The sequence below is a fragment of the Achroia grisella genome, unplaced genomic scaffold, assembly GCF_030625045.1.
Source record: "Achroia grisella isolate CSIRO2021 unplaced genomic scaffold, CSIRO_AGI_Agris_v1 utg540, whole genome shotgun sequence".
Lineage (NCBI taxonomy): Eukaryota > Metazoa > Arthropoda > Insecta > Lepidoptera > Pyralidae > Achroia > Achroia grisella.
This window is the reverse complement of record NW_026712925.1, coordinates 1,884,799-1,898,222: the sequence shown is the minus strand read 5'-3', so window position 1 is coordinate 1,898,222 and position 13,424 is coordinate 1,884,799. Positions and strand designations below refer to the sequence as shown.

The following is a 13,424-nucleotide window of genomic DNA, read 5'->3' as shown; positions in this document are numbered from 1 at the left end:
TGTCAAATATACCTACATGAATAGCACCACGGACATCACGTTGTGGTACCATTCAAGCGTTATCACTTCGGAGGACTAAAATGTCATGCTTCATACTCCGTAATTATCATGGTGTTTCTCCTTTACTGAACACAATATTGCTGTATAAACTGCAACAAACAACAATACCAAACGACCAACGTTACTGAATTTTGTACTATAAAATACTTATTATGTCCTTATTTAATTTATCCAATATTCTAGATTTAAAAACATAGGAAGCAAGAATAACATTTTAAAACATAAACTGATAAAATTGCCAAAATCAATATATTTTATTAATTAGACAAATAGTTAAGTCTTGTAACAGAACGTTTTGGATGTGACTACTGTGATGTGAAATAAATTAATAGGTTATTTTAAGTAAAATAGACCATGATATCGACTTTATTAGCGAACATAGAGAAATATTAGTACGACTAGTGATACCAAATTAGTCGAGACGGCGAGCTCTTCCAAGAATGCTCCACTTTATTAGATTCCGTAAGCCCTATTCATCGTTTTTTCGCCCTCGAGAGGGAACCTTTGAAGAACGGCATCAGTACGTATTAGAGAATAATGCGATAGAATCATTCGATCTCGCATTAGACGCGGTTGGAGCCTGTAATGTGCCCAATAATAATAGGCTGACGGTATTAGGCGATTATATCGGCGAGGAGTGCTCAAACTTTTGTCATCTAGGTTATATCACACTGACACAGAAATGTAGGTACCGACTTCTTAGCTTATAATTCTGAAAAAAATTATGAACAAATACCCCAGTAACATATTGTTGGTGTACTTGTTAGGTAAATGGCTAACAATTTCTAACTATTATGATTAGTATAGGTACTATTATTTGATAAGAAAATTGTTACTAGCATATGGACTATTGATGCCATAAAAAACCTTTTCGTTATTATTATTCTAAATGTTATTTGTCAAGTTAAAATGTATGTATAGTTAAATTATATATAAAAAAATAATTAAAATATATATAAAAAAATATTTATATAGCAAAAGGTATGTCCTAGTAAGACTAATGTGTGGTCCAAAAATTAAAATGTAAATAAACATTTTTAATCACATCTTAATTTGATTTGTTTATCGTATGTACATAACCTTTCTTTTATTAAATACATTTTTATTTTTAATATTTAAAACTATAATATATATATATATATATATATATACAAAAAAACTATAAATATATATTATAGTTTTTTTTATATCTATAGGATGTCTTTTTTCTTTTTTCAAGCTTACTTATTCTGCGTCTAAAAGCAAAGCACGTGTCATAATATGAGCACATGCACTGATAAATTACTAGGTCAGGCCGCCGTTAAATGTTTTTCCTAATCTCACATATATCGATATCGGAATAAAACAAAATAACAGTCAGCAAAATATTACTCAAACTATTAATTTAGGGGGCTGTAGATATTTGAAAAGTTTGGCAATAACTGGCCTCTTGCAAAATGTAAAAAAAATGTTTGTGCGATCACCTGTGTGATTCCATTAAGAATTACAGAGGATTAGTGGGCACAATAAGCTTTTCTGTAATATCACGAATATGTTATATCAATTAGATATACCAAAATAATCTTACGTGAACAGTAGTACCTAAGCAGATATTTTTTATTTCTGCATGGAAAATTTTGCAGTAATTATTTACCCGAAGTTCACTCATAAGAAACTCAATTTTACAGGCATTTAGCCTGTAAGAAGCGATCACAGGGCCAAATATATTTATGTTTTGTGTAGGATTAACGTAATGTAAATAGAAAAAAAATGCTATTGAACAGGTGCGGGAAATGGGAAACATATACAAAAAGCAATAATGTTTTTAACGGCCTCCAAAGAAGAAATCCTCTTTCCATTTAAAGTAAAATTTTCTAATTTATTCTAAAACTTCATCTACATTAATATTGTAAATATAGAACATTATGAGAAAAATTTTGTTATGAGAAAAGTAAACTCTAGAACAAATGCAGAAGTACAAAAAATTATAAAGGTAAAGTATCTTTATATTTTTTGTATTTCTGAGCTTCGAGCGATATATATATATATATATATGTATTATAATAATATATACAAAACTCAAAAATAGATAGCAGTATTAGCGACTCAGAGTCTCTTCGTGATCATAAATTTAGAAACTTGAATTCATTGTTTGATAACAGTTCAACACACTGCTTTATCAATAACAAATGTTTTTATTGTATTCTATTCTGTATATTTAATTGTATTCTATTTATGTTATATTATGTTAATATATATTTCTGTACTTCTATAACTGATACCTACTCTATAAGCTCTGTTTGATTCGGAACTAGAAGATGCTGCTTGATATGCTACGTTATTTAGAAACTTGTATAATTCTCCAAACAATATGAAACTGAATTGAAAAATCTTTATTCGACATATTCGCACTACACAGACAATCTGTTATCCGTGCAAAAGTTAAGCCCTAAATGTCGTAGTAGTACAGCAGTAAGCCTGCCTTTGTTCGAGCTAATCTGAGGAGGTACGGAACTCATTCTGTCGGTGACCAAGAGCTCCGGGATTTAGGGGGCTTTGTATGGGTATCTGTAATATTGGCATTGTCGTGGCGACGTTGTATTCAATACTAAACCATTCGAAATTATCCTTATGGACATAATATAAAAGTGGGTATAACTTTTATAAGACCAAATCAAATAATTTCTGCTGTTACACAGATCTGTATCTTTTTAAACGCCCACTTGATTGGTACATTAAATAATAGCTCTAGTTTATATATTTTACAATAGAAACTCTAGAAATATAATTTTGATAAGTTATGTGTGCACAATTGAGCATATATTGCATCATTCATCAATGGCAAAACCAAAACCTCTGCAACGCTCACGTTTCAACATAATACATAGTTATAATTATACAGTAAGTAATACATATTATATATTGTTTAACATGATATCATAAAATAAACAAGATGAAATCAATATAGAATATAATGTTCTACAATTTAAAGTATGTAGACACTCAATTGTGATATTGCCATATTATACTTTTTGCTGTTAACAATAATCTCTACGTAACATACATATTATTATGAGATTATTATATGGAAAATACTTAGTCGTTTATTATTTATCTTGTCGTACCTTATTTATGGTGTTTCATACTTCTTATTTATGTGTATTTATATAGACTAGAAGATGCACACGGCCAGGCGACGATGAGACGAGGCGAAGCGACCGATTTCCATGGAATTTTTCCATTACCTCGGCAAATTGCACGCTCGCCTTCATAATGTACCTTCCTGTCGGCTTCAACATTTTATTATTTTTCATTTCGTATAATATTTTCCCTCACTATTTATAAGAAAATTCTTAATTGCATTCAATATATTATAAGAACATATTTTAAGATAGTTAAGTAAATAGAAGTACCTATATATACATCATATCATCATAGTTATGAATGGTATATATCTTGAATGACGTTGAAATTTATCAATGAAATTTATAATATGATTAATTTTTTATCGATACACATTGTTTGCTGGAGGAATATTGCAGTGGTTGATATGTTTTAAATTTAAATAAAAAGAATATTTAGATTGTATTGTACGTTGATTTTAATAGTGACGCCACGGAATGTTCAAGAAGGAGTGCAAAATTGTATATAAAATATCATCGATGTTCTGTGCCTGACGTTCGAAATTTGAAATTTGAAATTTTATTTTTAAATAAAGTAAAGGGCTATTTGCGATCGCAAACACACATAAGTTTATATAATTTGTAAAGTAAGTAAACTAATTTATTATTTTAATTCCAAAGAAATGTCTTTAGCAAAGAATTGATTGAAAATTAATTTATGACGACCTCGGTGGTCTAGCGGTCTAGCACACCGCTTTACGTCCGATGGTCGCGGGTTCGATTCCTCGCACGGCACAAACATTTGTATTCATGAGTATGATTGTTTGTGTCATTGTTATACACAATTTTTCACTAATTTTCATAATTTTATGAAAATCTATAAATATTTTTATTAATAACATTAAAGTTAACATCTAAATGCTGGATGAATATATAGTTAAAAGCGCTTTAATAGTTAGCGATTAAAACATTTTAAGAAAGCGTAACTGTTGACCTGTATATTAATAACGTCACCCTAGTTAGGATTAAGGATATAAACCTCTGTGAATCGAAGCGATCAATGAATGGAGTCAGTCTTCCGTGCTCCGTTGAGACTAGTACATCAGATGAGATTCATATATATATATATAAATATATATATATATATATATTTATGAATAATGGAATTGTGTACACAATTCTCTAGTGCTAACGGTATAAACTGGAACACAAGTTTCGGATGACAGGATGACCATGAAGTCGGTATTCACCAGAAATTAACAATAATGATTTATAGCAAGCATGAATCAGGTGACCTGATAGAGTACATTATCTGCAATGGTGCTACTGGATCCCATTATTATAATACATAATAATATTACAATGTATTATACTCCGAACTTAAATGTTTTTTTTTTATCAATACATATTCAATATTATAAAGCTATTTATAGGAAAACACAAACACTTCAAATGACTGTGTAAGATGATTATTTATACACAAGATATTAATCTCGATACGAATATAGAACAGAATTACACAAAGTATAAACAGTATCATACCTCGTGCGCAAAAAATATACTAAACACTCTGGTGTTTAGAATAAAATGTAAAATCTATTTTATGACAACGATTTTCGTCAAACCATTCAAATAAATTGAAAATAAAAACATGACAGAAACACCAGTCCATTCTGTATTTCCGCATATATGACCACAGGACCACACGATTGCTGTGAAACTGGTCAGTTTCTCTTTGTTTAGACCACTGGATCCGGTCACCGTACCTAATGATATGTCACAAAGGAACCTGTAACGATGTGGTTTCCTCAAAAGTTTACATTTGCACGCTTCAGTGTTATTATTTTAATGGTTCCATTTTGAGTTAAAATGCTCTTAAGAAATGTTAGTAAGAACGTTACAGAATATCGATTAAAATTAGGGTTGTCAAAGCCCAAATAATTTACGGGTTACTCCATTTTTCTTGTTAACGAGTTATGTATATCTAAGTCCATTGCAACTAAAGATTTAAATATTTGTTGATTAGTGATGAATTTAGTCGAACCTTAAAACTGTTAAGTTCTGTCTCTTTCAGTTTAATTTAGTAGTTTAAAATACGTTTATATTAACTATTTTTAGCAGTATATAATACAAAATTGAAAAAAATGTATTTTGAAAATTAGTTATTAAATTAAAAAAATAATTAATGTAAGATTATTTTATAAGTAAAACATAACACTATGAATCCGATAAATCTATCTGATTGAAAAGAATAATAACGAGAAATCCTAAGCAATATGGCGAAGAAAATAATATTGTATAGTCATTTTTTATATTATAAGACATACTAATATAATTTTGTGTAATATGATATAATAATGATATACGCATCATATTACACAAAATACATAATTAAGCGGAAGTAGTAGTCTATTTACGCTCATTCTTGTTGTTAAAAAATATCAACAATATTTATAAATATATTGTTTTTTAGGCCGGTAACCCTTAAATCGGTTTTATCTTGGTGTAGGCGAAGAGGGTTTGCGGGAAGATATACTTATGCCACGTCTCTACCAATTCAAACGTGTTGTTGCGGCTTTATATATGTATGTATTGGTGGATAAGAGTCTTTAATTCTGTAATCTTAGTCTGGATTCAAAATTTCATGACAAAATAGTAAGATAGAATATTAATAATATATTATCCTTAGATAATTCACACAACGCCATCTAGCCCTAAGGTAAGCAGAACTTCTTTTATTAACTTATTTTATGGGTACTATGTAGAACACTCATATAAATACTTAGATATTTGTTTTCAAAATACGTACATAATATTTATAATATATCGATTAGTGACATTAGTGACTAAACTCCTTACAAAAATGAGATATATATATTTAAGAATATGTAACAAACTGTTTGTTATAGACAATCATCGTCCATACTAATATTTTAAACACGAAAGTGTATCTGTCTCTTTGTTACATTTTTACGATTATTATTGAACAGATTTGAATGAAATTTGACATAAAGATTGATGCATCACAAGAACGGAGACCGGTGTACTGTTGTTTGAAAAAAACCACTCTAAGTACTACCAACTACAGTTTTAAAAATTAGTTTAATAATAATATGGATAAATAACTACCTATACTTTATTCTGGACTGAAACCATATTTTAATAGAAATCAATTTCCACTAGTGTTATGAAAGGTGTATGAACATTCAATTACACGCGCTACTGGTCAAGTATTTATCAATTAATATGATATACAGCAAGCATCCCTTTGTCATATTAGTAAGGAATGTACTCGCATTCCATTTAATCAGTGACAATTTGCACGTCTCTGTGGTGTGTCAAACGCACACATAAATGGCGGCAGTGATATTTATAATAGTCATACATGTGTATAAAAATAAGTCCAACATAAAGTAAATCATAATACAATAATTAAAAATTTTTGAGGTGACAAAGTGGCAAAAATGGCGGCATAAAACTGTTTATAAATATCAACTCAGATGTATGATAGGACTAACGTACATACATACTTTTTATAAAATAAAATCTAATTAGAATTAAAATTTATATAGTAGATATGGAGCTTCCGTACAAGATAAATTCGATGATGAAACATAGTTGAAATTATAATTTGTATGACCGAATGGGTGTTGATTTATTTGACCCTCCACTTCGTCTGGTCAATCCACAGAGGGTTGGATAAATTTATTACAGCATATTTGTTATGTAATATGAAGGAAATACATTTTCATAATAAGTGTCACACTCGTTTTTATTATATTTTGTAATAAAAAATGTAAAATCGTATTGAAGCAAAAACTGTCATCGTAAAATAATCTAAGAAAATATTAACGTCTATAGTTTTTACGTACGTTAATACGGGTGCAATTTTTTTTAACCGCTACTGGCTGAGAATAATTTAAAAACTTATGCAGGAATACATTCCTCGTATCCCCCGAATATGACTTATACCTATATAGAAATATATATATATATATATATATTATATTACCTATATATATACGTATATGAAAAAAACTAAAGTAACCCAAATAAAAGAAAAAAAATAATTAAAGCACTTATTAATTTAATTAATAAATAAATGTTTAAATTCAATCAGTCCTGTTCCACGTCACATCTAAATTAGTCATGTATTTACATGTATAAAATTAAAGTGTAGGTAGGTAACATATTAAGAGTAATCGTAGAAATGTTATCACAATTGCGGGTATCAATAGTGTAGGAATAACAATGACACTATATTCATTATTCCATATCAAAACTAATAGTTATAAATGTAGTTAATATTGATAATACTCGCAATTATAAGTAATAATTGGTAAACTTGATTAAGGTCCATAACAAATCACAACGAGCACTTGTGTACATATTTATATTAACTAATACTTCATTTGAGTAAATTACTTAACAGATAATTTGATAAAAAGATTAAATGCAAATGAGTCGAAGTATCTTTTTAATCTGTGCGTTTTGTCTATTTGGTGTCATAGCAGCGGTAAGTTTTAATTATTTTATTTTATTTTTTAGGTATTAATAATGTTAGATATAAAATTGAGAATGTCTTTGTGAGAGTCCCATCCGTTTCAATTTACTACGTGCAAAAGTATACAAAGTGTATATTCAATTCAAAATTTTTCGTAAATTGTCATATTATGTCACTTTCCCGTTTATCTCCATAGTTCTTATCAGTAATATTTACATATTAATAGAATATATGGATAAAAGATTGTGTTCTACACACTTTAATACTGTTCAGTATAAGGAAAGACGCCTAATAATGCACACCGTGTTATGTAACGAGTACAGTTTATTCAAGTGTAAATAATTATTTAGTGCTATATGATATAGTTTTACTGTTCTTTAATATAATCAAATTATTTGTAAAATGGTAAGAATAACAAATTTGATTAAGTGTTTATAAAATCAAAGTCAGGTTCAATTGTTTGTGTAGGTACTTATATTCTAAAATGAAATTTAATTATTTTCTTTATTTGAAAATTAAGACTTAAAAAGTTAACTAAATAATGCATATTAATCTACCACTAAAAATTACATACTTCCTAAAATTATATTCGAATTATTTATACTATTAAAAGTTAGATTTATTAGCAGAAACTACTTATATTTGAACGAAATTAATTTTAATGAAAAATAACATTTAGACAATATTTTAGCCAATGCTACGCCGATGTTGATACTCTTTTGTTATAATAAAATTCCGCTCATTGCATTTATTCTATTTCCACAGCCTGTGTGGTTTAGCAGTTTAGCACTCCGCTAAGAGTTCGATTCCTCGCACTGTACAAATATTTTGTATTCATGAGTATTATTGTTTGTATTGGTCTGGATGTTTTCAATAAATATTATGTACATAATTACAAAAACAATATCTAAATATTTATATCAGTTGTCTAGTTCCCATAAAACAAGTTCTGCTTACCTTGGGACTAGACGGCGTTGTGTGAATTGTCCAAGGATGTTGTATTATTATTTAATATTCCAATTTACCATTTTATCATCAAATTTTGAATCCAGTTTAAATTATCAGAATTAAAGATTTTTTTTAAGAAATGTTATATGACGTTGTAGATAAACAATTCCAGTCAACGAGTATGTATAATTGGTGCTGGAATAGCAGGATTATCTACAGCAAGGTATCTTATGGAAGAAGGTATTCAGTTTACTGTTCTAGAAGCTACTAAATATGTTGGTGGTACCTGGAGGTATGATTCCAGGATTGGCACAGACGAAAATGGCCTACCATTACACACCAGCATGTATAAATATTTACGGTAATTATAGTATTCCACTACTTACTACGCATTATCAAATATCTACATAGATAAAGTTTACATTAACAAAGAATGAGTAAAATTTACTTAATTATATAATATATTTATATTTATATAATATTATATAATCTAATTATTTTACATATATAAAATTAAATACAGACAGTCTGTATCCACATATCATAAAAATGTAACTGATCACAGTCTGTTTAGAAGACTATTTGAGCTCAAGTTTTCATCTGCGTGAAATTTATAGTCTATGTGTTATTTGGATGTATAAGCTATATTATTGCAAAGTTTAATTAAAATTCATTCGGTAGTTTTTGTTTGTAACATCTATACATCCATCAATACTCACAAACGTCCTCGTTTATAATATCAGTTAGATATTTGAACAATAAAACAATAAATTGCAATGACTGTTCGTATTTTGTCTGTTTATCTAAGCATTTGTGTGCGCTAATTTTAAAAACGACTTAACGAGTGCCCTTTTAGCAAGCTTTACTTAGAATTTTGAAATGTTTTATTCCAAGCGGTCTGTAAGCACAAAATAAAGCAGCAGGTATAAAGTAGCAGGGCCTAACTGAGCTCGCTACTTCGGTAGTAGTTGTTAGGTTAATAGTTCGGTAGTAACCTATCACATACTGTATAACATGTGTAATATTAATATACCTATTAATAATGTAAAATGTATGTTATGTTTTGAAAAACCTTTCAGGACAAATTTACCAAAGCCTGCAATGGAGTTAAGAGGTTTCCCATTGCCACAAAATATCCAGTCCTTTCCCAGTGGGCAAGTGTATTATGATTACATTCAATCATATGCTGAACATTTCAATTTAATAGACGATATAAAGGTAAGATACGAAATAACTTCGGTAGACTTTTCATAAAGTCGTTTAAGCTTCTTAGTCTCATCTATTCCAGCCGTAAACGCTTCTTTGTAAACTTACTTTTAATTTAAGTGTGAGATATGGCAGGAAAATTGTTAAGAATTATATTTTAATTCTTCAGAACAACAAATCTTGTGAAGCAAGTGCCACATAATGACATCATGTCACATCGATTTAGTAACAAAAAATATATTAATTATTGCATTATCATAAACAAAATGTTCATGTAAAATATTTCTTATATTTTTCAGTTTCTACACAACGTGATATCTGTAAAAAGAATAGATAATACATGGAAAGTAAAGCACAAGCATGTAATTAGTGGGAAAGAATTTGAAGAAGATTACGACTTTGTTATTATTGGCACTGGCCACCATAGCAAGCCAAATATGCCTAATATACCTGGGGAAAATCTTTTTAAAGGTAAAATATATAGATACTAATATTGTAAAGAAAAGACTGGATTATTCATTTTTTAGGCTATGACGCATTAAACTGGCGTGCGACCTGTAGCAATGTACTTTAAGAACACATGGTTTTATTTCGAAATTCTGTTCTGAAGTTAAGGTTTGAAAAAATAGCGCTTACAAAAGGTAATCTTATACTTGGTACAAATCTTTGAAATATCCTTAAGGTATATTATGTCTACTAATAAATGTTTTTCAGGGTCTATAATCCATAGTCACGACTACAGAGTACCAGATCCTTATAAACAGCGTCGGGTCCTGGTGATAGGCGCTGGACCCTCCGGAATGGACATAGGTTTGGAAGTGTGCAATGTCAGCAGACGCCTAATACACAGTCACCATTCAAATATAAACTACAGGACACCGTTCCCATCACACTATATAAAGAAACCCGATGTTAAAGAATTCGATGAGACAGGAGTCTATTTTGTTGACGGAACTTTTGAGGAACTCGATGACGTTATTTATTGTACCGGTAAGTTATTCTCATACAATATCTAGTACCTAGAAATACATGTTATATTTTTCCATATACATAAAAGATATTATGTATCTGGAACGCCAAACTGACTGATAATTTACCTGATGGTAGTAGATAATCAGCGTTTATTTACCGACTAGTAGAGCACCATATACTCCAAAAAATACATTGTACGAAAATCTGGCAATTTTCAAGAATATTGTCCCTTTTTAGTAATATTATTACTGGATTTCGATTTATCGAGATAATGTTAGAGTGAGATTAGATACAGATAAAAGAATATTATATAGTTTAACATTAGAGAATAGTACATAATGGATTTTAAACAAATGACTATGATTTAGAAGAAATTACACTTAGTAAAAAGTAGTTTCTTTCATAAGTAACGAAATATAACCGTTATATATGTAGATACGTACTATATTTAATATATATAATAAGTAATATATTTTACAGGTTTTGAATATGACTACCCATTTTTAGATGAGTCATGTGGATTAGATATAGCAAAGCACAGTGTGGTGCCATTATATAATTACGTGGTGAACATAAAACAACCCACTATGATGTTTTTAGGGTTGGTTGTGCGAGCTTGCCTGCCTCCTGCTTTAGATGCTCAAGTGAGTTATGAAATGTTGAAACTAGCTGATCAAAAATATTCTAAATGTATACTTAAGATTTTTCTGTGTTTTGTTTCTGTACTATTTTGTTTCTTTACTTCTGAAGACACGACAATAAGTCTCTGATCTCTTAATATTTCCTTTCTATTTAATTACCTATATTCATGTGTTAAAATAATATAATGTTTCAACGTGAATATGGCACTGGTGACTGCAATAGACATCGTTCTGTCCGGGTAGGTAGGACAACTTGTATGTCATTCTTCTGAATGACATATTTTAAAAAACAAATACTTAACCAATTTTAATTATGATATTTCTTGAATTTGAAATGAAGAATTTAAGATAAACATTTGGATTTTTTCAGGCTAGGTACACAGTGGCGTTAATAAAAGGAAACTTTACTCTTCCCTCGAAAGAGAATATGATGCTGGATTGGCAGCATCGCTGGAACGTTCTACGATCTCTAGGAAAACCATTATCACACATACACTTCTTAGGCGAGAAAGAGGTATGTTAAATATTGCTAAGGAATTATTACATTTCATGACTTTCAAGTATATGTATATGGTATATTGTGAAACCTATTATTAGCTATACTACTGGTTTGTACATTCTATTCTTATGTATAGTACGTGTTGTTGGTTTCGACATAAATAAATATAAGCACTTATTTCTAAGATAATTGATGTAGACCCCAATTTTTAACAATTCCCTATGACGATAACGTAGAATCGCGAGACAAAGAGACCTAAAAGAGATATTTAAGATGGTCCTATGAAGCTTATTGTAATAATTCGTTTTAATGTTCTAATACAATTACGTAACTATGTAACTAGTGGGAAAAACAAAATAAATTATTTTAACCATCCAGAATCCATTCAGAATATCGTCAGAGGTAATAAGGGATAGATAAAACATAATTAAACCCGTACTAGCGAATGTAATCTCTAAATAAAACGTACAGTTTTATTTAGAGATTACATTCGCTAGTAAACCTGACCTAACCTAACCTAAGACTATCTTCAAATAACAACAAATATCAAAAACTCCACTATAATTGTTAAAAATTAAACATTTATTTGTTTGTGCCATTTTGTATTGCTAATATTGTTTTTAATTATGTTTTAATCAAACCATTTAGCCACCATGATTATTGTAATTGTTTATTTATGAAACTGGCTCACCTCATTCATAGTAGGTAACCGTCGCCTATATACCCCATGAGGGTATATGGGCGACGGTTACCTACTATGAATCATTGACTATATAGATAATTATCATGTTATTATGTGATATATATGTTATCAGTCATACATTACCTTGATTGAGTATTACAATGTTAGTATAATGTTATGAGTGTGTATTTACTATTTGTTTTATTGACTCTAATTTATGTTTTCAGGATGAATATTACGCTGGATTAACGAAAGAATCCGGCATAGACAGAGTACCACCGGTAATATATAAAATACGTGCGTGCGATACTGAAGCTAAATTAGAAAATCTATACACTTATAGAAGTTATACATACACCGTTCTAAATAATGAATCATTCCATAGAACAGTAGAGAAGAAACTTGATCAATAATTTATTGTATCATTGTGATTATATTATAATATTATTAATAATAAATAAATAAGAACACTAATATTTTTATTAACAGCATATAACGTGAGTTGAAGTAAAATTTTGTTTAATATTAAATTATGAATATTCACATTATCGTAGAACATCTGTTATCATATAACTTGTATTTATTATACATGTTAATTTTATTTACTACACTAATTTCTACTTATGTATTCTTACAGCAAATGAAATAATTGTGTGCATATATTAGATTTGTGCCTTACTGTTGTTGTACTAGACTGATGTATACAAGTTGTTTTCTTATTATTATTTTAATGTCCATATCCAATCCATACTAAAAATATTTACTAATAATAAATAAAATATTCATTTTTTCCTTTCCTTGATGGTCTAGA

At 29.1% G+C, this 13,424-nt stretch overlaps 1 protein-coding gene across 4 annotated transcripts; it reads left to right on the top strand.

The window, feature by feature from the left end:
- Positions 1–6,492: 6,492 nt before the first annotated feature.
- Positions 6,493–13,347, top strand: LOC131847611 (senecionine N-oxygenase-like). 4 transcript variants are annotated; one of them, XM_059197213.1, is made up of 9 exons: positions 6,493–6,574; positions 7,516–7,677; positions 8,772–8,974; positions 9,693–9,831; positions 10,119–10,290; positions 10,534–10,809; positions 11,272–11,435; positions 11,803–11,946; positions 12,841–13,347. In XM_059197213.1, exons 2-9 carry the CDS (start codon positions 7,615–7,617, stop codon positions 13,024–13,026), a joined length of 1,347 nt encoding a protein of 448 aa, XP_059053196.1. In that variant the 5' UTR covers positions 6,493–6,574; positions 7,516–7,614; the 3' UTR covers positions 13,027–13,347. The 4 variants fall into 4 exon arrangements, with proteins under 4 accessions (XP_059053196.1, XP_059053197.1, XP_059053198.1 ...); XM_059197214.1 differs by having other exon boundaries at positions 6,501–6,574; positions 7,594–7,677; XM_059197215.1 differs by lacking the exon at positions 6,493–6,574 and having other exon boundaries at positions 7,199–7,677; positions 11,299–11,435.
- Positions 13,348–13,424: the final 77 nt, after the last annotated feature.